Source organism: Anas acuta, chromosome 22 (genome assembly GCF_963932015.1).
Source record: "Anas acuta chromosome 22, bAnaAcu1.1, whole genome shotgun sequence".
Classification (NCBI taxonomy): Eukaryota; Metazoa; Chordata; class Aves; order Anseriformes; family Anatidae; genus Anas; species Anas acuta.
In genome coordinates, this window is record NC_089000.1 from 4607278 (window position 1) to 4631345 (window position 24068).

The following is a 24068-nucleotide window of genomic DNA, read 5'->3' on the forward strand; positions in this document are numbered from 1 at the left end:
GAACAGGCACACACCTGTGTTTACACCCGCTGATGTATTTACACCTGCTGAGGTATTTACACCCTCTGCTGCAGCTGTTGCCGGCCACCCAGAAGAAAAGAAGCAAAAATAAAGCAGGAGCAAGATCCCACTGCGGGCTCAACCCTTGGTAAACGTGGCAAGGAGGAGAAGCGGCTGCTTAGAGTAAACCCATCCCTTGAGAGGATGGAAATAAAAAGCAGAACAGGCACATACCTGGCAGAGAGCGGAGCGAGCAGAATTCACGCAGCCCTTCGGCAAGCCGCTGTCCTTTCGCCAGAGCCGTGTTTGTCTCCTTCCCTCTTTCATCCTGGGGGCAGGAGCCCGCAAGCTGCCAGCTCTACGGCCTGAGGGGAGAGCAGAAGACACGAAGCTGCGGCTCCCTCAGGATCCCCCCTGTGAGGCAGGAGCCGAGCACCGGCCGCGGGCCGGGAGTCGCCCCCCAACAGAAGCCTCCCCCGGCGCCCTCAGGGCTCCCTCCCCGCCTCTCCCACCCCTTCCCCGGCCCCTGAGAGCCGCCAAGCCCCGGGGGCTGCCTCACTGAAGCACCCGAGCCCCCCGCAGCCCCTCACCCCCGGGGAAGCGGCCGAGAAGCCGGGCCGCGGCCCCGCCGGCCCCGCGGGTGCTGCAGCAGCGGCGCCGCCCGTCCCCGCCTCCCCTCCCGCCCAGGCCTCTCGCTTCTCGGTTCATGCCGGGAGGTGTAGTTCCTAGCTCCTCGCCCCGGTGCCTCTCCTTGTTCGGGGGAGCGCTGACTACAAGTCCCGTGAGGCAGCGCCAGCACGGGGGTGAGCGCCATGGGGGCTCCTGTGGTGATGGGGGCAGCGCCCGCGCTGCGCCCCCCTTGCCTCAGGGTCCTTTCACCTCACCTCATGGTCTCCTCACTTCATGGTCTCCTCCCCAAGCCCCTGTCCTTGTTGAGTTCTGAGCCTCAGATCCCTTCATCGTGTCGAGAGTAAACGCTGGGGGTCGTCTCTGCCCAAGCAAAACGGACCTTGAAGTCCGTGGGCTGTTCTGACTGGAAAAAATAAAATAAAAATGCAGTTATAAGGTCTGAGGTGTGTTTGTTAAACGTTTGAGTGTTACGTTTGAGGGTAAGTTGGACCGCTGTCAGGGAGATTTGGGGGTCCAGCATCGGGCCCAGCAAGGTGTTGTATCACTTGGGTGAGCAGGAGGGCTCGGAGAGGCTCAGCTTGCCACCAGGAATGTCAAAGAAAGGCAGCCCAGCTGGGGCCTTGCTGACACTCATAGTCAAAACAGGTAAGTCTAAAAGCACAAGGTATTATTACAGTGTTGATAATGATTTCCTGCTCAGAGAGGCATGAATTTGCATTGCTTTTCTCCACCAACACCGATAACATTCTCCTGTGGAGCTGTTGTCCATGCAGCAGAGCCTGGTCCATCTCCTCTTCCACTGCTGAGGACAGACACGTCCAAATCGGGTTGTCAAACTGTCCAGGTCCCTAAAATCCATAAGGTGGGAACAAAAACAATGGGGAGCAGCATTGGCTGGAGCTTGTGAAGACTGAGGGCAAAATTCTGACACACAAAGTCACAGTATTCTAGCTGCTACTGTAACAAAGACCTGTCCCAAACCAAGCTTTTCACTGCCATTTGATGAAAGCCAAAACGTAGGACTGAGCAGCCAGGTCTCTTGTCCTCCGTGTTGTGTAAAAGTGGTGTTGGCCAGACCACTTCATCACATATGTTTGGGTAATCATGAAAATGTAAATGTGAAAGGGAGTGAATGAAATCTGACAGACTGAGTGAGAGGCTTTAGTTGGACACTTTATAAAATAGCAAGGTGAGTATTTCACTTGGGTGATATGTTCTAACCCTTTTTAATTTTTTTTTTCAATGTCACTTTGGTTGTGATAGAATTGTTTCCATAGGTCTGGCTCTAGCCACATCAATATCACTAGCATCTCTGCTACAACATGAAATAGATAGTAATGCTAAGGAGGGAGAGAGAGGGGGAAACATAGCTCTGGATATGGGAGAGAAACCTCTGCTGTTACATGGTTTTATCCTGATTTCTCAAATATTTTGCTGGGAATCTCTTTGTGCCCACTGGATGCCGCTGTTACACAGAAATAGTCACAGGCTGCAGGCTTCGGCTCTAGGCACTTTGTCTAACAGACATGGAAGGCCACTTCAGGGTCAGCCAATCTCCATGGATTTAGCTCTATTAATAAGCCTTTCTTACAAAAGAGCTCCTCTTAACATTTTGCAGCTTACTAATATGCACCTGTGAACCTTGGGCCATGTGGGTAAATGCCTCCATGATGGTAGTATCAGCAGCAGAAATCTACAGATGTTCTTTGCAGGTGATTGAACAGGACTTAGAAAAAAAAAGTCTGTTGAAGGGAAAAGTGTCTTCAAGTCATATATAAGATGTTTTGGCCAGAATCTATGTCCTGCAGTGCCTATTTTGAATGCCCAATACAGGAATTTGCATGTGGAAAGCCTGGTTTGGGGAATTCTCTCCTTAAAAGCCTGGAAATGGCAACTTTCCCTGGCTCACACGTTGCAAATGTGTGCTGAGGTTATGATTACACCTTGTGGCACTGCCTTCAGAGGCAATGACCTGTAGAGAACAGAAAAGATATCTGTGCCTTCTGCTCTTTGCTGAAAATTGCAATATTTCAAACTCAGCTGAATCTCAAAACAAGCCAGAAAGTGACCTACATCCAACACCAAGCTTTGGGAATTGACTCTGAGTAAGTTAAATTCCACATCTAGGTCTCTCCTCTGAAGCAAATGAAAGCATAGCCTAATAGAATCCACACCCTAGGGGAATTCCTCTTTATTCCTTGCCAACAACTTTTAGCACTGAAAAAGAGCTATCCTGATTTTTTAACCCACATTTCATACTGGAAGAAGTATGACTCCAGGTTAATACAGGCCTTAGGGTTTAAATCCTTGAGATTCTAACATCCAAATTGTTTCCTGATGTCTTGAGCCTTGGCCTTTCAGGAGCCAGTCTAAACAACAGGGGATTTAAAATAAGCCAGGAGTCTTTGCAAAGCTAATAGATGTATATGTTAAAAGGACTGTGTCTGTCCTGGGACACCATCTGTATCCAATAAACATAAAGGCAAATAAGGTAACCGATAAATAACAGGCAAAGTGTGAGTCCAGCTTTGTGTGACCTGCGTGGGTGTAAATCTGGTAACTCCTGAATTTGGTGGAGATTTTTCAGTTTTGTACTGGTGTAATTGAAAGCAATGTCGTATAATTGGCCCGTGATCATTAAAGAAATCATTCGGGCAAATAAGACTAAGACAGTGATGATTGGTTTTAGTGTTGTGCATCAGGTATTTTAAAAGCTGCTTTGAAAGGTTTCCAGCACTCTGTGGAACTTGTCTGCATTCATTTGTTTAAAAATAATGTCGAGGGAAGGTGAAAGTAATTTCATTGGTTAAGGAGAGGAGATACTTACCTGTGGTTCACACCAAAAATGTTAGTGCTGGGTGTGCTGGACTGTTTTGCTCAAAAATACAGCACAATACCATGAATAACTGGAAACAGTACTGGTAGTTTCTGTTGACAAAGGACATAAAGACTCATCTGTGCCAGATTTTGTGTTGCCGTTACACGGTCATTTTCCCAAATACAAATGAAGTGGAAAATAGAACCAAGAAACACACAGCATTTTAATCCCATATAAACCGAAGACAATGGAGGAAATGTCTTGCCTTCATTGTTTTACAACGAACCAATGGACACAACAGGGTCCTTAAGAAAGTTAGCTCAGCTCCCAGCATCTCACAGAAATTAAAACAGTAGAGCATTCAAAACAAGAAAGAAATCCACAAAAAGATCATGCAGGGATGTCAACAGTGTGAAGGCTGGATAGAAACTGGAATGAGGATCACTGAAGGACAGCTCGTTGGCTAGTCAAACTGTCCTCATTTGAAGAAACAGTCGTTTGCTCCTGTTTGCAAGGACAGGCTCTTTTCTTCTGTTAAAAATTTCCTAGCTTTTGGCTGCTGCTGTCTGTGTCCTCTGAAGTGCTGATAGTATAGATTGAAGCTCCTCCGGCCTGCTCTGTGACTCTAGCACAGCTCTTGGCTGCGAGTTTTAAACAGAACTATTTTGCTTTAGCTCCCTTTAGCCTGTATTTGGTGGCCTAAAAAAGATAAGGGGCAGTCTCACACCACTGAAGAGAAACTTGCTTATCAGCCGTAAGTGACAAGCAAGCAAGATGTGGTCACTGCCTCTGGCTTTTGTCTTGCAGAAGAGAAGAAAGTGACTTAGGGGGCATCTCCCTGTAATCCCAGGGTGACAGTTTTGAGTTTGGAGCCTCTCAGCCAGACGACCCACCCAGCTGTTGAGGCATATAAAAGAGCCAGGCAATAAAGGGGCATCTTCAGAACATCTAGATTAAACTCAGATCTCTTCTGCTTTTAAAAATATATAGGGAAAGATATAGATAGAATTGGGGTGTAAATAGAACTAAAAGCTACTAAAGGAGCCCTGCTTAATGCTTGTTTGGCTGAAGTTCTCTGGCCATGTGTGCTTGCACAGTCCACTGACTCACTGAGCTGGCAGTCCTTTGCCATCCTGCTTTTTGCAACCCAGTCTCTGTGATAAAAAGCACCAGAGGCAGCCTGGATCTTCATACATCAAACTGAAATCTCAGGGGGAACTTTAAAACACTTGCTAAGAAATTCTGCAAAGAATATGCTGGATGGAGCCTGCCATCAATAAGGCAAATGGCAAATAAATATAATGGTGTCATGCGTTCCTCCTGGGGGCAAAGCTGGGTAATTGTTCTGCCATGGTGTGCGGAGAAGCACTCTTCTCTGCTTCTGAATTTCATCCAGTTCCCTGGAGCCCTATAAAAAGCAGTCTCTGCCTCAGTTTCATCTGTAAAACGAGAAGAGGAGGATCTATCCTCTTGTCCCGTGCACCTCACCGAACCAGCTTTGTGTCAGGATCTGATCTCTTTGCACTGCTGTGGAGTACTAGGGAAGAAGTGATGCGTTGGGTCACAGCTCTCCTGTTGGCGATGTATCAGCACTGGCAGTAAATAAACCAGAGTTCTGCAGAGAATAAAAAGAGGGGAAGAACATGAAAACAGAGAGGCAGTGACTCTGCCAGAGCTGCTGGGTCAGTCACCCAGAATAATCCCATTTTAGCAAAGCTGCTCCCTGTGTCCAAGCAGCAATGTGGCCTTGGCAGCTTGAGAGTTAACAGCAGGGGGATTGCTTGGCCGGCTAAAGGAGCAGCCAAATGGGCTTGCTGCTACCTGGGGACCAGTTTCACACTTCCCTAAAAAAAAAGGTGTTATATACAGAGAAGAATTAAGAGTTGTTCTGCTGCCCAGGTGACAAACTGGGGACTTCTCCCTGCGTGAGAGGTCGGTATCAGGCCCTGTGGTGCCCTCAGTGCAAAATTCCTCTGACTGCACTCTTCTGGGGAGGGCACAGGCTGGGTGGCCTCCCTCTTTTCATGGAAACAGCCGTAGTTTGTCCCAACACTGCTCCAGCCTCTGGCTAGCAAGCAACACCTGCCTGTCAGCTGTGCTGCAGTGATGCCATCTGGAGAAGGATGATCAGAAGCTGGTCCTACAGAAGTTGTGTGCACCAATGCTGCCTTCTTGGCAACTTCTAGATGGAGGCAGTCCAGAGCCCCTGGCGGCTGTGGGTGGTGTCGTGTGGTGATGCAAGTTCCTGAAGCTGGCTCCTCGCTCTTTAGGACTGATGCTTTATTCTGTACCTGCGTGTGCCAGCAGTTCCGTTCTGCTGTTTAATGTCCATCTGAGGTTCCCTCTCCCTGCAGTGGCTGCTGTAGACATATCTAAGTCAAACTCCCTCCAGTGCTGAGCACCACTGCAAAATAAGGAGCACTAGACCTGTTTCATCCAGTGTCTGGCCTTTGCTATGTCCCAGGTGTGCCAGGTGGAAGACTGGTGGAGTTCTGCAATGGCTCTGTGCCTGCAGCCCAAGGTGGAGTGGAAGAGTCCAACGAGGAAACTCTTAATGAATTGCCAAATGCTGAATTCTTCCCCTGCCTTCCATCCCACCCACGTCAGCAGATGCGCGCCTACAGACGAGAGGGAGGGCTAGATGATAAAAACAGGCAAATGGTCATTCAGTTGCTCCCTCTATTTCTAACCTTAGTGTTAGAGGATTTCAAAATCAGCAATGTTTTCTCAGCCTTTCCTCTTTAACACAGTTAATTTGTCATGCTGGCTGAATATGGCATATGGAATTGTGTAAGGGAAGTCTGTCCGTGCTGCTATAATTAGCTAGCAATGGTAACAGCAGGCAGCTTTGCCTCTTTATTATCTTAAGATTCTCAGTGCTCTATTATGGCATGAATTTCTACCACATCAGAATGCTAATGCTTGGGAAAGCCTGTGAGTGCAGCATCTTGCAGCATTAATGTAGCCTTCGATATCCCAAAGTGATCCCGAGTGTGACTGCAGTGAAGTCAGTGGGATTACACCAGTGATGTATCCAGTCCTGGCTTTGTTTTCCCAGCCACAGAGCAGAGAAGAAAACCAAACCTTTTTTTTTTTTTTTTTTCCCTGCTGCTGCAATTACTTAAGCAACTTATTCATGTACCTGAGGTCAAGTTCCGTGTGGCTGTAAATGAATGTTTGGCATTGGGAGGCTGCACCAAGGGGAACGAGGTCCTTCTGCCTCTCTGCCTGTATTTAGTATGCCGTGTATACAATCCCTGTATGAAATAGTTCTCTTGCTGCAAATGTTGCCAAATCCTTTCTTAAAACCATGTCCGTTTTAAAAAGTAAACGCAGGCAGAGCAACAACGCCTTTCCAGTCTCTAACGAAGGCTTGGAGCCCATTGCAAGTCCAGGTTTAGAGATCTTTGCAAATGTGCAACCGCTGGCTCTGCTCGTGCAGCAGCTGGAAACCCAGGCCATGAAATCCTCGTGCTGCTGCAGACACTGGGAGACTTGTCAGAGGGGACGCTACTGCCTGAGTGGGTAAATAAGCAAGGAACAAGGAAATAGGGGAGTAACTGGAAGGGTTTCAAAGAGAAAAAAGCTTGAGTATCAGGATCCCTGTCCAGTGCTGTGTTCCTCGGGTGCTGGGCAGTGCGCTGTCAACCTAACCATTAACAGTCCAGTCATCTGGAGAAGAGGGGCTTGAATTCTTTCGCCCCAAAGGGGCTTTTCCATTTTCTAAATCACATAAACAGAGCCTGCGGAGTCACTTTCAATGAGGTTTGTTACTTAGTGTTACATAAGAAAGAGAGTTTATGTGACTGTAATTGCTCCTTGAGGTTGAGTTTGCAGGCAGTGCTGGCTAGAACATGCATTTTCGTGCAAGAGCTGAGTGCCTGCATGCCAAATTGGCTGTTTGTGTGTACAGCCACAGGATCTAGGAGAGTAACAGGCACTTCTGCTGATTTTATCTCCAAAGACGGCCTCTGGTATTTGTGCAGGGAGGCAAATGGGCAATAATACTTTGAGACTTCTGGGCTGGGCAGACAAGCAGAGCTGGAAATACAGGCAGGTAACAATTTTTCATATTTAGAGGTCTTTCCGTAACTAGTTTAGTGTCAACTTGATTGTTGGCCATGGAGAGATTTTTTGACAGCTTAATATAGAACAGGAGCTGATTTCCATTTCTATCGCCCCATGTCTTGGTTGATCTCCCTGTTGAATTCCTGCTATTAAACACCCATCCCGTGCCAGCTGGGGGTGTACACCTGGAAGGAGGCTGCTGAAGCCAGTCGCCTTAGAAGGATTCCCAGCCTGCCACAGGGGAACAGTTGTTGAAATCCTCTTCTCACTGCACTGCAATGTGGACTTCAGACTCAACAAGGTGTTTTCCTGCCAAAAACACTTGGATCAAGTTCCCATGATCTATGCGCAGGATAACTTGGGCACAATAAAATTTGCAAAAGCAAATACCCGATTCACAAGCCCTCAGAGGATGCTCTATGTTACACCATCAGCTGGGCCCCAAAGACGTGAAGCTGCAGAGCTTTGGGCCAGCCCTGGCAGCCCCGGAGGGTTTAGCAGCACAATGTGGCTTTGTCCCATGGGAAAAGGAAGGCTGATGGCAGAGCCCTGTGAGGGAGGCAGGGAGGCGAGGTTAGCAGCACCTACAAAAACAAACAAAACCCCTTTGCCAGCTTGCTATTGTTTTCTGGCAAACTGCATTTCTATTACCTTCGAGAGCTGGAATGTTCCCTGGCTCGCATATAGATGCTGTCAGCACCTTGGTAAGGCAAGAGAGACTTGGTGCAACACCACTTCTTGAGCACTGCAGACACAAAACAAAGCAGCGAGAGTCACAGCGCTGTAACTGTACGATGATGCACTTCCTAGAGAGGATATGCTCTTTGCCCCTTCTTGTTTCATCCTTGTGAAACCAATCCTTGCAAAACAAGCCTTGGTTTTACTTAAAAAGGAACCCAAATGCCAGGTTCAGTGAAGCTTCCTCTCACTCAAGGCCAGGGGCCCTCTTTGCAGGAACCAGTCTGAACTGTGAAAGAGGATGTCGAGTTAAAAGGTGCTTTCCTTTTCCAAAGGAATTAAGATGCAACAGTTCATGTTGTGGATCTTTATTTTCACTGTAAGCACTTGCAATATAGATTTTTTGAAAGAATACTGACTTTCTCCAATAATCCTTTGATGCTGGGAGCTGGTTTTAAAAAGAAAGTAGCAAGTAACATGCCAAAGTATGCAGGCACCAATTATTTCCTGCTAGGGTATTGCTGAGTGCTTCTTGGTAGAAAAAAATGAAGCTGGAGGGCTGCGGTCTCACTGGCGGACCAGGAATGCTGCTGTACACTAAACCGGGGTTGAGGTGTGATCGTTCAGGGCCTCAAGGAGCTTATCAGCTCTGTGCTTTGATTGCCCTCTGCTTAAAATATGTGCTGTGGGCTAGAGGTTGCCAACAGCCTTTTCAGGTGGGTGGAAGCTTTATGCTTGTGTGGCCTGCTGCCTGCCTTGATGCATCTTCTGGTAGTTCATGGATGTAATTCTAGCTCTCCTGGAGCTCCACTTTCTGTGGAATATTCTTCTAGATGATGAGTTTGACCTCGAACCTCAAAAAGTCAGGTTTATGTTCCCCTCATTCACTTTCCCTAATGTTATGGCCATGCCCACAGCTGGCTCAGCTCTTGTACCAAGGTCTGGCAGGGCTGTGAGAGCTTTGGGGTTTCCTCAGGTCTCATACCCTTACTTTTAAGCTGGGAGGTGGCTCAAGGTACACACATAGATTGGGGAAGATAATCCAGGGCTGTACCTCCAGGACATGCATGGCATTCAGGCACTTCTACCGCTGGAAATTCATGCATGTACATATGCAGATGCGCACTTGATTTGTTAAACCTTTGTGCCCATCATTTCTCATACACCGCTCAGCCCACGCCCTCCAATATTTGGGCACTAGATCCCTGGATGTCACTGCAAGACCGGTAAAGGCTGCAGGCTATGGTGTCCTGCTTAGTCATGTTGAAAGGATCCTGGCCGTTGCCAGTTTGATCGGTAGGTTTGTAAATACTGATGTGAAACTGCAGCCCTGGAGCAATAAAGCCTCCCCCCGTCTCCTCCTAGCACTAAGGTACATTTCTTCCAGGCATCTTTTTTAGACGCTTGGTTTCTTGACAGCATTTATATAACCTGGTTGAAAACACTCCCACAGCCGATTAAATGCCTGCTATTGCCTCCAAAGCTCTGATTAAAATGATGGAGATTTCCAGGACTGCAGCGTTTGTGCAGATGGTTAATACTCACGGCTTGCTCTACGGGGGGAAAAGTGGCATTTTTTTAAAGTACCTACAGTCCCGATGGGAACTGCTTGTTTTGTTCAGATTATTATTTTAAAGCTATCATCAGATGCGATCGCCCATCAGATTAAAGAAAGCAAAAGGAGATGATCAGATAATCCCAGAGAAACAAAGGGGTTTGAGGCGGATTTGAGGAGAGCTGTCACCTCTGGTCAGTTTGTTTAGCTCAGGGGGCTTCTCCTCTGTGTCCCCGTGAAAACACTCACGCCTGGTGGCTGTGCACCTTTTGGGATGCGGGAAGTTGTAGCAATATGCTCACGGAAGGCAAATAAAAAGGGCACATTTAACAGAAAAAAATGCAAAAGAGAATGGCAGGTAACTATCCAAACTAGGTTTGTAATCGAATCCCGATGTCCCCTTGTTCTTTGGGCTGTTTATGATGAGTGCCCTTCCCTCCTTGGGCTCCTGCAGCTGTTTAGCTTCTCCTGAAACCTAGAGAACATCTTAGGAGAGCAGCTGAAGCTGAGGGGGGCCCTGGTGCTGTTTGGATGTGGAAGAGCAGGACCGAAAGGGAGGATTTTGTCCCTGACTGCTGGGATGTGGAGTCAGCTCATGGCCTATGGGGATTTCACTAGCAGGCCACGCAGTACAAACATTGGCAGAGCAGCAAACCCTTTTGCTCTGCTCCTCTGGCTCTGGGTCTGGTACAGGAAGATGAAGCTAAATCCGTAACTGACTTTGTTACAGTGGTAGAGAAGTGCCAGGCTGCAGCGACTTTGTCAGCCAAAGCTCTCTGGGATCACCTTGGTTAAAATCAGGATTTTAACCTTTTCCAGCAGAGTCCTCTCTGTCAAAACCTCAGGAATCCCCAGTGTTTCTCAGGCAGGAACCAGCACATGAGGAAGTAATTAATGAGAGCAGGCAAAAAAAAAAAAAAAAAAAAAAAGAATGTGCTGAATAGAAGCAAAACTGAGACTCAAATCCCTCTTTCCCCAGGCTGCCTCCCCAGTCCTCAAGACGCAGACAAAAGACATTCCAGCTCCTGACAAACAGCCTGGGGAGATGCTGAAGCATCCAACAGCCCCCCCAGGATATTTGTGCTGAGAAGCAGTTGGACAGCAAGGCTGTGGGATGCACAGAGGCTGTGGGGTGTGGGAGGATGCCTCAATCAGCGACGGGATCACCCCGGTCCCACCTCAAAGGCTCTGTGGCAGACACAGGCTGCGTGAAGCATCACATTCGGGGGATTCTGGCTCTCAGAAATACCTGAGCAATAAACCTCAGCCATTTCTCGCTCCACTGTTTCAATCTAGAATAATCGGTTAATTCATTAAAAAAAAAAAGTGTGTTTTTTTCCTTCGGAAGCTGTGCCCGGAGCCAGGCCTGTTCGCCAAATCACCTGACTTCCCGTCGGCTGTCTCGCCCTTCTGCTGGCATACACCTCAAAAGGCATACCAGATCAGATTAAAATGCTCTAAAAACATAACTTTAAAAACGTAGGTACTTTGGATAAAGCGTACCCTCATGGATGCCGTGCCTCCATTTCCCCATCTGCAGGTCTCGGAGGCAGAGGGATGCCATCCTGCTCTTTCCCAGCAGCACCGTAAGGCCGCTTTGATTAACGTTTGTAAAGCTGCCTCTTGGAGGGGGAATTGCTGCCGAAGCATTAATTGTGATGAATTTTGCTTGTTCTCCAGATGCCTGAAACCCGGAGCTTGGCAGAACTCCAGAGGAAGCGTCCTTGTGAGCTCCGATAAGGGACGAGCCAACCTGGCAGCGGGGCCGCTGGGGCGGGCAGGGCTCACCCCACACCGGGGGCCTTCAGCACTGGGTCTGAGCTCTGCCGGGTGCCAAAAGCAAGCCCTGTGTGCGTGTCCTGGGCCCTAGGGCTGCTGTCTTCTGTTTCTGCCCATCTGCACACCTTCCCTGCCCGGCTGGAGCAGGCTGGGCTGTGCCAGGAGAGAACAGCCCGCGCTGAGGCACGGCTTTAGGAAAGGCGACAGCCGCTTGGAGCACCTCGAAAACACAGCGTGCACCCTACTGCCGTCCTCAGGCTCGTGGTTTCCTGAGAAGGGAGCACTGCTCTGAAACCCCTTAGGGTTTGGAAGATGTCCTCCCCGTTAGCCAAGGCAAACAGGCTGGTAGCAACAGGTGCCCGCGGTGCAGAAAGGGGAGCGGGGAGCAGCGGGGGGCAGCGGGTGGCTCAAGCTGCTTTGGGGTGGAGGTGCCGTGCTGGCTCCCCTTGCCCTTGGGGGGGCTGAGGGAGACCCCCAGGACATTGGGGGGCACAGGGGGCTCCCTGGGCAGCCCCCCAGCCCTTTTGGCAGCCCCAGGGCTGCGGCTTCCCCTCGGCATCCGCCGGCAGGCGGAGAGGGAAGCGGAGGGAGGGAGCAGGAGCACTCCTTCAGCCCACGGCTTATTTTTTCCGGTCGGTGCTGGAGAGGGGGAGGTAGGACGAGCCCAGCGCCACGGCTGCCCCCCTCCCTCTCCTCCTCTTCCTCCTCTTCCACCTCCTCCTCCTCCTCCTCCTCCTCCTCCTCCTTCTCCTGCAGCACATGGGAAGCAAAAACTTTCTCTCCTCCTCCGCAGGGTGCCCCCGGCAGCCCCCCGCCGCCTCCCGGGCCGGACCCCGCGGCGGATCGCAGCTGGAGGATGCGGCTCTGCTCGGCTCCTGCGCTCCCATCCCCCGGGCGATGAGGAACGAGCCGTTTTGGGAGCATCCCCCGCCGCTTTGAGGGCTGGGGAGGAGCGGATTGAGACTTGGATCGGACCTGGCAGAGGGTCACCGAAGGGATTTGTGCAGGAAAGGAGCTGTTTGCGGGGAAAAAAAAATAAATATATATATATTAAAAAAAAAAAAAATCAGATGCTGTAGCAACACCAGGGAGGCAGCGCTGCATTGCTTTGCTTCAGCCCCATCATGGGCACGGGCATGTGCTCCAGGAGGCAGAAGGGGCTCCTGCAGACCGGGTTTTGCCTGCTGGCCGTGGTGTGCTTAGGCTCGGGAGTTTTCCTGTACCATCACTTGCAGCAGAAGGTGCGGAGCGCTGAAGCCCTGGCCCAGAAATACAAGCAGCAGCAGGAAGCGCTGTCTGCCCAGCTCCAAGGTGAGTGACCGGCTGTGTGCGTGCCTTCCGAGCTTCCTTTGCTTCCCCCCCAGCCCAGTGACAGGCAGGGAGCATTTGTGGAGTGAGGTTGGACTTGTAAAGAGCTCTAGGAAGATGTCTCCTGGTTCTTTCCCCCCCTTTGCTTTCTAGAGTTCCTCAGCCTGGAGTCTGAATTGCTGCACGCAGCAGCAAGGGGACGGCTGGGGTGGGGAGTTCAGCTGTGTCCTGCCGGATTCAGATCTCCCTACAGCTCCCCTTGGCTAGTCCTGCATGGATCTACATGTGAAGCAGTAAAAATACAGACAGGGCTTGCACAGGCTGCTGGAGCAGACTCCGAGACCTGGCTGTGCTCTCTGGCCAGGTCCAGAAAGTGAATAAATAGGCAGGGGGCCCTCTAGTAAAGTTTGTTGTACTGTTACCTTTGTGAGAAAATAAACCCCTTTCTCAAGAGATCAGTCTGTGGCTCCTGCCAGCTTGTTTGGGGCTGATTGGAAGCTCGCTGCTTACAGCAGCTTTAAAAAAACTAAAACCAGAGGAGGCAATGAGCGCTGGTTCCTGTGGCGAGAGCAGCTGGAAGGCACGCGTGGTGTGTGTGTGCCTCCCTCCCCTTTCTCCCCCCTTCATTTGTCCGGCTTACAGAGATGCCTGCCTGTGGGAGAGTGACATTTTAGCCCATGGAGACATCCCAGCAGGGAAGGCTGAAGTCACGTTACGTTGTCCCACTGCTGAACTCTCTCTCCTGTGGACGGCTGAGACTTCCCCGTCTGCCTGAGCTGTGGTGCCAGCACCTCTGGCTGCACTTGGGCTCCGTTTGCTGAGCTTCCCGCAGAGCAGCTGGGGAGGAATTCGCTCCTTGGGAGCCCCTGGTTGTGTGTAGAGCTGGATGGGTTATTCTGAGTGCCCACAGGATGAGTCTTCCGTGGACAGGATGCTGGTTGCATGTGGCTGGTGCCGATACCTCAAGGTCAGGAGGCTGATTTAAGGCATTTTCACAGAGCAGGCAGGATTAGATGGTGGTGCTTAAATCCAGAGCTCTTCCTCGGGCTGAAATCAAGCGTGGGGTGTCTGCTCTGGCCTCTGCTCACACAGACAGTGACTTCGGTTCTGTGTTGCGGGGGATTTCTGCAGGTTTGTGGCTCAAGATGTGACTTCTGGGTTAAACCTTTTCAGGTGGCTTTGCGTGCAGTGTTGTGATGCGAATTGAACATGAGCTTGTGCTCAGGGCTCTGTATTTCCATCAGAATTGGGGAAGCAAATCGATGCTCGTGTTTGTCACTCAAGGAAACATGCTTTAAAAAAAAAACAACAATGTTTTGAATTGATCCATCAAGCGTAAAGGTTTCCTGCTATTACCTTACATTTTGTTTCCTTTTCTTCTCCCTCTGTCATGAGGCATTCAAACACCCACAGCTCCTGGTGTGCTGCACAGTCCCAGCCCCTGCAGTCCCCACCTGCATCCCGTGTTTGCGACACCGAGACCAGCAGGGCAGAAGCCAGCCCCTGTCCCCTCCTGGCATCTCTTGGAGAGGGGCTGCTTCAAGGAATGAGCCGACAGCCTCAGGGAACCCCGCTTCTGGGAACAGCAGGCTCCAGCCAACAGCTGAGACAGGCTCATAATATTTTTTTTTCCACCCAAATATGTTTAAGCGGCCGCTCTGTGGCCTGTTGCTGGGGTTTCTAACCCTCTGCCAGCCCTCCCATTCCTAAATACAGTCGTTGCCATGGATACCCTTTTTTATTTTCACAAGACACTTGTCCAACAGTTTTCAGAGGCGAAGCTTCTTTTAGGATTTGGGAGAGGCAGGCCCTAAATAGGGGCCGCCTCCGTGCAGTCGCATCCTGCACGCCCGGCCGTGGCCCTGCACAGCTGGCGGTGCTGGGTGCTGAGCAGGGAGCTGGGTGCCAGCACCCTGAGGCTCTCCTGCCCCGTGCTGGCTTGGACTGAGACTTGAATTGCTGCTGGTCTGCGGTGTCCGATTCGTCTTCCCAGCCCTACAGAAGGAGGATGTGTTATGGGGTGGAATTCAGCGCTGTTTGTTTCCTCCTCCTCTTAGGCTTGAGCACCAGATGCGGTTAATGCTTCTGGCTGCCTCCGAATTCAGCTGGAAAGGGCAAAGTTTGGGCCGAGAGCGAGTGAAAGGGAAATCGAGCGGAGGAGGGAGTGGAGAGGCATGGCCAGAGCTGCCTTGAAACAGCAGCGCCTGTCCCACACGCAGCCAGGGAACAGAGCTTGTCTTCTCTCAAAAGAAGAGCAAAGCAGCTGCTGACCTTGCTGCAGGGTAAAACAAAATAAAAACATGCAAAGAGAGGTGCTGCCGGCGGCGTGCGACCCTCTCAGCCTCCTGGAGCCTGCTGCTGGCTGGCACCCATCCCACCGGGCAGCTTGGTGCCCCTCTCGTTGTGCCCCGGGTGGCATCGAGGAGGAATCTGCTGGGTTTTTCTGTCCCTGCATCCCTCGTGTTCCTGCACGGAGGTGTCTGAGACTGCGCGGAGCCTCCTTGCCAGATGCTGGGCTCTGCTTTAAGGGCTGGGATTTGGGATCTCGCTCGGCAGCAGGGCTGGTGCTGTGGGTTGTTAGCTGTGATGTGGCTGGATGGGGGCTGGCAGGAGGGTTTCTCTGCAACAAGGAGAGCAGCTGAGAAGAAAGCTCTTTGCAGGTGATCAGCTGGGCCCGTCTGCAAGGCTGGAATCGCTCTCTTCCCGTCACGGATCTCCTAAAGTCTCCCTGGCAGATGTTTATCTCCGTACAGCTGAGATAACAGTCCCTTCACCCTGCTTTCTGAGGTCTTGTAAAATGAGAACATGTCTGTGGAAAGCCTGGCCTGTTCTCCCTTCCCAAAGGCAAGGCACTGCAAGGGATTTCATTGTTCCAGCTCTGCATTTTTAGCTCACTTGGCAGCAGGTGACAGTGCTTTTGCGCTGAGTGCTGGCTGGATTCCAGCCTGGATTTAGACACTGACCACCCTCCACTCCCTCTTGGAGCTGTGAATTGTTAAAGACTTCCTGGCTTCCTGTCTGCTCGAGCTGCAAGTGCCATTTTTTGGCCGGCTGGGCTGGGGCTGGATCCCACTGCAGAGGTGAGCAGGGAGACTGCCCTGCTGCTGAGCTGTGCAGAGCTGCACCCAGCATCTCCAGGCTCTGCAGACACAGAGAAATGGCAGAGGAGAGAATTTATTTTAATGTTTTACTTGCTGGAGGTTACTTCAGCTTATTCTATTTATATATTTTTAAAAATGTATATATTGAAAAAATCCTCTGCTTTGTGGAGCTCGCACTGTGCCTTCTGCTGTTTCAAACCTATTGCTGTAGGGGCTTCCCTGTGCTTTAGTCTTGCGTGTGCTGAGTGAGCACCTGGTAGCTCGGGGTTATCTGAGCAGCTTTCTGCCCAAAATAGTGATTTTCTGCCTGCTCCTGTGCGAGTGAGCCTCCCACCACGTCAGATACTTGTGCTCAGGTGCTCTGCTAGGTGAGACTGCAAGAAAGTGAGATGCTCTTAGCAAAAACACGCATGCCCTGAGCTCACGAGGCTTTGGGGCAGTGGCTGATGTGTTTCAGCTGACTGTTGTGTTGAACGAGGCTTCTCAGCGTGTGGTGAGAAAGCACTCACAGTCTCTTATGTGCTTACCTGCTCGCACAGCGAGCTGGGCAGGGAAAGCCCTCGGGGTGATGCTGGGAAGTGCCTAAAAATAAAGCTGTCACTGGAGCAGACACTTGGACAGCCGCAGCAGTGGGCTTGCTGCTTATCGCTGTGCTCAGCGAGGGAGGTGTCCTTCCAGGCTAGCCACAAATGAATATTTCTGCAGGGATGGTTTGGAGAAGGCCTCGCTTCAGAGGAAAGCATCAAGGAAGCGGCCCGGCCCAGGGGAAGGATCCTCACTGCTGGCATGTCTCTGGGTTAGGAAGGGAAGCCAGAAGGAAGGAGATAACGTGGCTGGAGGCTGGGAATTCCTGAGCAAGAGCACCACGCTTCCTGCCCCGTGAGGAAGGTGGAAGAGGGAATTGGGTGGCTCAGGGGAGATGATTTGGGTGTGAAAGCATGCCTGGGGAACAGCTCCTCGCTCTGAGCTTGCCGTGCCGTGAGCCCAGGCTGGTAAAGCCTAAAAAATTGTCCTCGTACCTGCACTGTCTAAAAGCAGCATGCTCCAGGAGGAGCCAACTGTCTTGTACTGCCGAGGCTTGATTTCAGGCCAGGACGAGTCACCGCCTGGAAGCACCGAAGCTGCTCCTCGGGGGACGGTGGGATGCCGGGATATTTGGATTCAGTTCCCTTCTTGGAGCCAGGACCTTCAGTGTGTAGACTGCCAGCCTACCCGCAGGCTGAGGTAATGCTCCAGGGGGCTTGGGAAGCAGCTGAACTGCCACCAGCGAGACCCTTGGGGCTCAGCACTTTATGTCTGGCTTGAAATACCACCCCTTGTTCCCCTGATTTGCTCAGGCACTCAGTGGAGATGACTGTAAATACGAACAGATCTGCTGCTGGTAAACTGAAGCATGACGAAAATCCTAGGCTTGGACCCAGCCGGTGTCATGAATTTGGCTTAAAAAAGGCAGAGATAAACGAGCTGGAGGTTATTTTTCTGTGCAGAACAGGCCCTTTCAGCAAGGAACGAACCCCCAGCCATCGAGAGTCTCCTGTAAAGCCACCAGGACAGCGCAGACCACGCACGGCCCTCGCAGTGCTGCTGAGGATGAGCTGTTGGGTAGGTGGTGGAGACGAGAGCTGTGTGACCTCCTACGGACATGGGTGGTGAAACCACTCAAACCATCCTACCTGCGGGCTCCTCGGAGGCTTTGAAGGAAGTGGTGGCGGAGCACAGGCTGGGAGAGGTGCGTCTGCGGGGGTGATGTTGTGGGGTATTGCTTTCCAGTGTGCTTTATTCGATGCCAGGTTGGATTTGTGCAGCTGGCTCTCCTGTCACTGTGCCGTGCTCAGCCTCGGCGCCGTCCTCGCTCTGCCTGCAGGACTGCTCAAGGCTTGGCAGTAATTTAAAGTGCAGAAACACCGACTCGTGCTGACATCTGGGCTTCACTTCGCTTGCAGGGAGTCTGAAGGCTCAAAACCCACACGTGGTTATGCGATGTGACTGGCTCTGTGCTGTTGTTGATCAGCGAAAGCCGTGAGCTTCACCCCGTTGTTGCTCACCCACGGAGAAGGCGGCGGAGGAGATGGGTGGCTGGAATTCCCTGCCTGGGGAGAAACGGGTGGGGTGGCAAAAAGGTGCTGCTCTTGGGTGTTTTTTTCTTTTCCTTCAGGGGCTACAAAGGTGGCAGTTGTGCTTGTGGTAAGGCAAGGCAGGAGAGTCCTCATCAAAGTGAGGTTCTCGTGTGTCCCTTCCTCAGCGTCATGGTTCCTGTGTGGTGTGCAGGATGATTTAGGCAAATGCCTGACTTCTAAGATGCCAGGATCACCTCCGAGCACTTCTTTGTGCTTCTTTGAGAGCCACATCTGTGCCACTGATGGTCAACTCTAAAACAGATACACGGGTGCTTTGTGGCACCGTGGGAACCTCGGTGCAGAGGGGCTGCAGGAGCTGCCTGCTTGCAGCTGGGTGCCGGGACTCGGGGACAGCTCTCAGTTAGTGCTCAGGCGTCAGAGTGGATTAAAATCATCATCCGTCAGGAGGTTTCTCTGGCACTTCCATTTGTCATGTGGCTGCTGCACAAAGCAGCCTCGTCCCTCTCCCTGCTCGGCTCCCCTGCGCAGAGCACAGATGCTCTTTTGTGTGTAGAGGAGAGGGAGCTGCTGACTCGCTCTTCTTTAGTGGCCTTGAGGGCCTGTTAATGGTCGGGGATGGAGACGGGGGTGGAAGGGGAGAAAACATCTCTCCCACGTGCTGCTGATCCAGAGCAGAGAAGGCTCTGGCTGTGCTGAGCCTGGAGGTGGGCTTGGCCTGTAGATGTGCAGCTCAGCCACTGGCCGCCAAATCCAGCTCACAGCCCAGGCTCCGAAGCAAAACCTGAGTGCAGAGACTCGCAGGATGAGGCTGGTGTTGGACTGGAAATCTGCTGCCAGCTGGGACAAGGGCTCGACTGGTGGCTGGCCCTGAAGCTCTTATTGCTCAGGGTGTCAGATACGTGCGTGTGGTTCAGCACTGTTGGTTTGCTTGGCCTGGAATTCATGTGAGAATGTCTGGGAGGAAATATCAGGGTTTATCTCACGCTCTGCCTCTCTCTGCTTCCCCAGTGGTGTACGAGCACAGATCCCGGCTGGAGCGATCCCTGCAGAAGGAGCGAGGGGAGCACAAGAAGACGAAGGAAGGTAAGTCTCTCGCGGAGCAGTGGCTGAAAAACACTCCAGCAGTGCCGTGGGGAGATGCACACGTGGCACCCAGAGCCTTTTCTGTCCTCTGTGCAGTGTGTGGCTGTCTGGGACGTGGGCTCTGTTCTCTTACATTCCTGCAGATGTCTTCAGTCTAATCTGCAAGTGATAGCACCCATCCTGACATGTCTGAGCACTTCAGAAGTGATAGCAATACCTAGCATTAGAATGCTTTTCCTTAGAAATGGTAACTTCTAAGTGATCTGAAGATGCTGAGCTCTATAAGGACTTCATAATATTGGCATCCCTACGCTCCCCAGTACTCAGACACTCCAGAGTGCCACATCCTTTAAAGCTGCTGTACAAGAGTAAACACACACAGGCAGGCCCTTGTAAATCCCAGGTCATTTAATTGTCTTCTCTTCCGTTTCTAGATTTTTTAGTGTATAAATTAGAAGCTCAGGAAGCTCTCAACAAGGAGAAGGTACGTACAGTTTATTCCTCAGAGTGTCTGTATTTTCCTGCATGTTTGTAAGGATGGCCAAGACCTTTGTGGTACCACCACAGTCATGAGGCCAGGGCTGCTGTCTGGGCTGTATGAAAGACGGTGAGAACATTTGGTCCAAAAGCAACTTTGGCTGACTCAATCTTGCACGGCTGATCACGTGTGAAGATCTGCTTCATCTTAGGGATAGATCAGGTGTGAAGATCTGCTTCATCTTAAGGCTGTGTTGTGCCGGAGCTGTTCTGCTTGCTCTCTCCTGTGTGATAGCACAGTGGAAGGGTTACAGCCCTTTGTGGAGTCACAAGGCTAGTTTTATTCCTTTCTCAGAGCATCTGTTGGTGAGATGCTGAGGGAGAGGAACAGCTTTTAGCTTGCTCATCTGTGGGTGAATGTCATCTTGTTACACGAAGGAACTCGTGGATGAATATCTGAATATACTAACGGCTGGGCAGCTTGCTTGCAATTTGTACTCACTTCATACCTTACTGAGTCTTCATCTTGCTGCTGATGCAGTGCCTGGGCGGGTGTTGATGTGTTTCACATGCCTTAGGCTTTTCTGGGACCTAATGGCACCATTAAATCTTTCTTTATTTTTATTTTTTTTTTCCAGCAAGACTCTATGAACAGATATGGGGCCCTCAGTTCCCAGCACAAGATCCTGAAGGTAAGGTTTTGGTCTGATTTCAGTCCTCACCATTTGCTACACGTTAGAGTGCTCCCCGAAAGGTAGCTCAGAGCTTTCACTTACCAGAGATGCCTGGGAGAGACCAAGGTCTTCCTGCGGCTAGTGCCAGCCCAGAGGGCTGTGGATCCATTGTCCCGTGGCGTTGATCCATGTTTCCTCCTGGCTGTTCAGATTTATGGGAGTTTTCCTATTTATTCTGTTGGGCTTTGTGTCAGATTACGGCCTCGCTGTATACCTCATTTCAATGGTAGCCTTTGTGCAGCTTATCACAGAGGAGTTTTGTTGCTCAGCACGTTCTTTTGTGTTCCGTAGCATGAAAATGGGCCTCTTTGCTGCGTCCTGCCCTGCTGGGCTTGGAGAATGTACCTTAAGGCCAGGTGGGGTGGCTCACAGTGGCTTTAAAGCTTATCAAATGCTCTACCTGAGCCATATCACAATGCGAAAGTTGGGTTCCGTTAGCGCAATGCAGCTGTGGTCTGTTGGTGGTGATGATTTCCTTAATGTTGTCTTGAGCTGGAGCATTTCCAGCCAGGCAGTGATTTAGTTCTGGGACGTAGGGAGCGGGCTGGGATCCAGCAGCCCCGAGCACCACGGAGCAGAGCTGGACGTCCAGCTGCCTGCCTTTGGATCAAGCTCTGGGAGGACGGAAGCGCAGCTCCCTTGGGCATTATCCAGCCCTGGGAACACTCCTCAGCACTGACTTTTCCTCCTCGTACCAACTGCAGCCTGAGCAGCGTGCTCCGGTTTGCTTCTCGCCCAGGGACAGTGAGAGCACTTCATCCTGGCTCTCTTTCTCCTACTGCCTTTTATTGGGAGGAATTTTTCATCTATTTTGTAACTGCATTTACAGCTGCTGAAAGACAGGCAAGCCCTTGGGACTGAAGTGTGGTGGATTAGAGCTTCCCCCTCCTGAAAACGCAGCACTCAGCTCTACTTGTAGCTAGCTATGGGGCTTAGAAAAAGGTTTGTTTCTGGAGCACAGGAAAAAAATGCTTCCCACTTGTTCTAGCTTCTTGACAAGGAAGAGTGCTGCCAGCAACATCATTACCGAGGATGCAGAAGTGGGTGATAGACGTGTAATGCTGAGCAGAAACGACGAGCCCTGTTAAGCTGAAGGTCCCAAAGGTGACCAAAACTTCTGTGAATCCACACCAGCGTTACCTGGCTTTGGTGTTTGTGGCCACTGGTGCTGTACCTGACAGCCTGGGTCGTGGTGTGACCCCACAGGACAGCTCTGTAGCCCACGGTTGCCTTCCTTTAGGTTTGTTTTCTTCTGCTCACTGCCCTCTTTTGTCAATGTTTTGTTTTGCTGTGTGCAGTTGGAGATGAGGGGCTCTGCAGGAAACCACCATGCAGAGAAGGCATCGTTTGGTGCTGGTTGGGGTTCGGGCTGCTGGGGGGTGTGTGTCAGCAGGAAACTCAGCTCCCTGCTGTGGGATCTGGGCTGTCCTCAGAGCCCTGAGGGTGCTGGGGCTGACCCTTGATCAAATCCCCTGTGCCAGTCTCTGCTGAGCCTGCTGGTTTGCTGCCACTGCTGCTCTTTTCCACGTGGGCTCTCCTGATGCACCGGGTACCAAAGGAAAGCTTTCGGTTTTGCACTGCCTTTTTCTAGCTGCTTACAGAAGAAAGGGATCAAGCTTGCTTGACTCCTGAGCCGTTCTGATCTGTAGTGAAGCTCTCTGTGCCTGATTAACGTCTGCAACAGGCAGCCCAGTCTCAAGGGCTTGGCTTTGTCCAAAAATAGCGGCTGCAGCAGTTGCCTGTGTCTGGATTCCTGCTGGGGCCAGACTTCATCTCCTTATAACTCCTTTCATCTTCTTGAGTGAAGATTGAGTATTTTTTTTTTAGCATCTTTCTGTAGAACGCCTCCTGGCACTGACGGAACAGGCAGGCAGCTTTAAACAAAAGACTTCTTCACATGGGCTTCCTGAAACTGCGGGGACCTGGAAGCTTGCAGCGAGGTGTGCCCTTCCTTTGCTTGTGGGCGAGTCGGGACGTGGGGTTCCTGATTTCTCCCACATTAGCTGAGTTCTCCCAGTGCTGCAGCACTGGCACGGTGGGCAGGGTCCCAGCGATACGTGACAGCAGTGTGCTCTCTGTATTCCCTCACCCCTCTGTGTTTGTGCATCATTTCCACCCCACTCATGTGCAGCGTCCTGCAGTTTCTGCTTGGGTAAGCACAGCAGCATCTCTGAGGCAGGAGGGGAATGATGTGAGCCAGATGGGCAGCTCTGGACATGAGAGGTTCCCGGCTTCCTTGGGGCTTTGCTGGCTCGAGAATGCTCTGCTTCCACTTCTCTTAAATAATATTTTTTGGAAAAAAAAAATATCATGTAGCATATTCTGGGGCTCCTGTCCTGCAGCCACTACACAGCTCAGCATCTTTAGATCCTTCCTGAAGTTTTCAAGCACCAGCCTCAGGAACTGGGTAGGAGTGAGGCTGCTCTGTGTGCTTCGTGAGCTGGGCTCAGGTGCTCTGGGTGACCTTGGCCAAGGCACTTCTCTGTTCAGCTTCCTGCTGCCATCAGAGGAGGAGAATTTGAGATTTCCCCCCCTTCTTCCTGACCATGAGCAGTCTGGGGAAACACAGCTCGTGGCAGACAGAACATGGGCTGGAAATTAATTGACCTGAGCTGATGAGGACTTCAGGTGCCTTGAATTGCTCAGGGTTTCTTGTTAAAAAACAATTCTCATGTGCTGATGTTGGTGGTTTCTCTGAGGTGGTCAGCATCCAAATGACTGGAGGGGTCTGGTTTCCCTGCGCTGCTTTTTGCCAGTGGCTCTGATGGAGCTGTAAGTACCCAAGGTCTCTGAAAGCCAGAGCAGGAATCTTTTTTTATTCTCTTTATCTTCCTTTCTGCTTCTGTGATCTGATTAACCCAACATCCTTGTCTCTTCTTTGTTCTCTCTCTGGGACCCCTTCATACTGAAAGTTTTTTCTTCCGTTGTGTGTATTTTTGGAGCACAGTTATTTCGCTTCTTTTAGCTAAGGATAATTGCTCCGGAGGAGAATGCCTGGGACACAGATACTTTTACTGGGGATAAATGCCAGCATCGATAGCATTTTTTTAGCATTTAAAGAAAAAAAGGGAAAAAAGACATTTGTTTTACAGGAAGGTTAATTGAAACTGCTGCCTGCGTCCTGAGGAGCTGCTGTGTGGAGGGGCCAGGGTTCACCTGGGAGCCAATCCATCTGCATACCTAATTGGTGTTGACAAACTGAATGTGGAAGGGTCCCTGCGTTACCATGGGGACCAAAAAGGAGGTGAATTCTGGTTCAGTGGGTCTGAGCAAAGGGATGTCTCGGCGCGTTTTCTTCTCCGGCTCTGCGAGAGGGGAGGGAAGGAGATGGCGCGTTGCAAAGCTCTTACCTGATGAGTTCTGGCCTGCTTCAGATACGGTTTGGGGTCTGCTGGGTGCTACCTGTACTGTGGGAACATTTATCCTTGCAGGTAATGCCGTCCTTAAGCATCTCAGGGACTCGGGGAAGGACCCAGGATTTGTGCTGTGTATCTCAGGCGTTTGGGTTGCTATCAGCTGAGATGAGAGCCTGAGTTGCTCTTACTGAGCTGAGTGCCGGGGAGGAGTAGGAGTGTTCTTGGCCGTGTCCCAGAGCCTCCATCTCTCTTTCAGGCAGGCATGGACTTGCTCACACACTTCTCTTACAGTTGAGTAGCTTCTAGGGAGATCTCCCATACTGCTTCACAATGCTTTGGCATTTTACATCACTCTCAAACCAAAGAACAATTTTTTTATCTGGAATTTTTAGCTGCCTTACTG

The 24068-nt window shown here is 51.0% G+C and overlaps 2 protein-coding genes across 3 annotated transcripts in view; one reads left to right on the top strand and one right to left on the bottom strand.

Moving 5' to 3' along the window:
* Positions 1-723, bottom strand: part of MIB2 (MIB E3 ubiquitin protein ligase 2) — a 40022-nt gene extending 39299 nt beyond the window's left edge. For both annotated transcript variants that reach the window (XM_068658804.1, XM_068658803.1), the window contains exons 1-2: positions 591-723; positions 235-365 (exon numbers count right to left, since the gene is read on the bottom strand). The gene's annotated coding sequence lies outside the window, so the exon portion shown is untranslated. The remainder of the gene's footprint in view (positions 1-234; positions 366-590) is intronic.
* An 11484-nt stretch (positions 724-12207) lies between these two features.
* Positions 12208-24068, top strand: part of LOC137843575 (Golgi integral membrane protein 4-like) — a 31451-nt gene continuing 19590 nt past the window's right edge. Inside the window, exons 1-4 of the mRNA XM_068658969.1 lie at positions 12208-12839; positions 19024-19098; positions 19533-19582; positions 20214-20267. Of these exons, the coding sequence (XP_068515070.1) occupies positions 12653-12839; positions 19024-19098; positions 19533-19582; positions 20214-20267 (366 nt within the window). The 5' untranslated portion in view covers positions 12208-12652. The remainder of the gene's footprint in view (positions 12840-19023; positions 19099-19532; positions 19583-20213; positions 20268-24068) is intronic.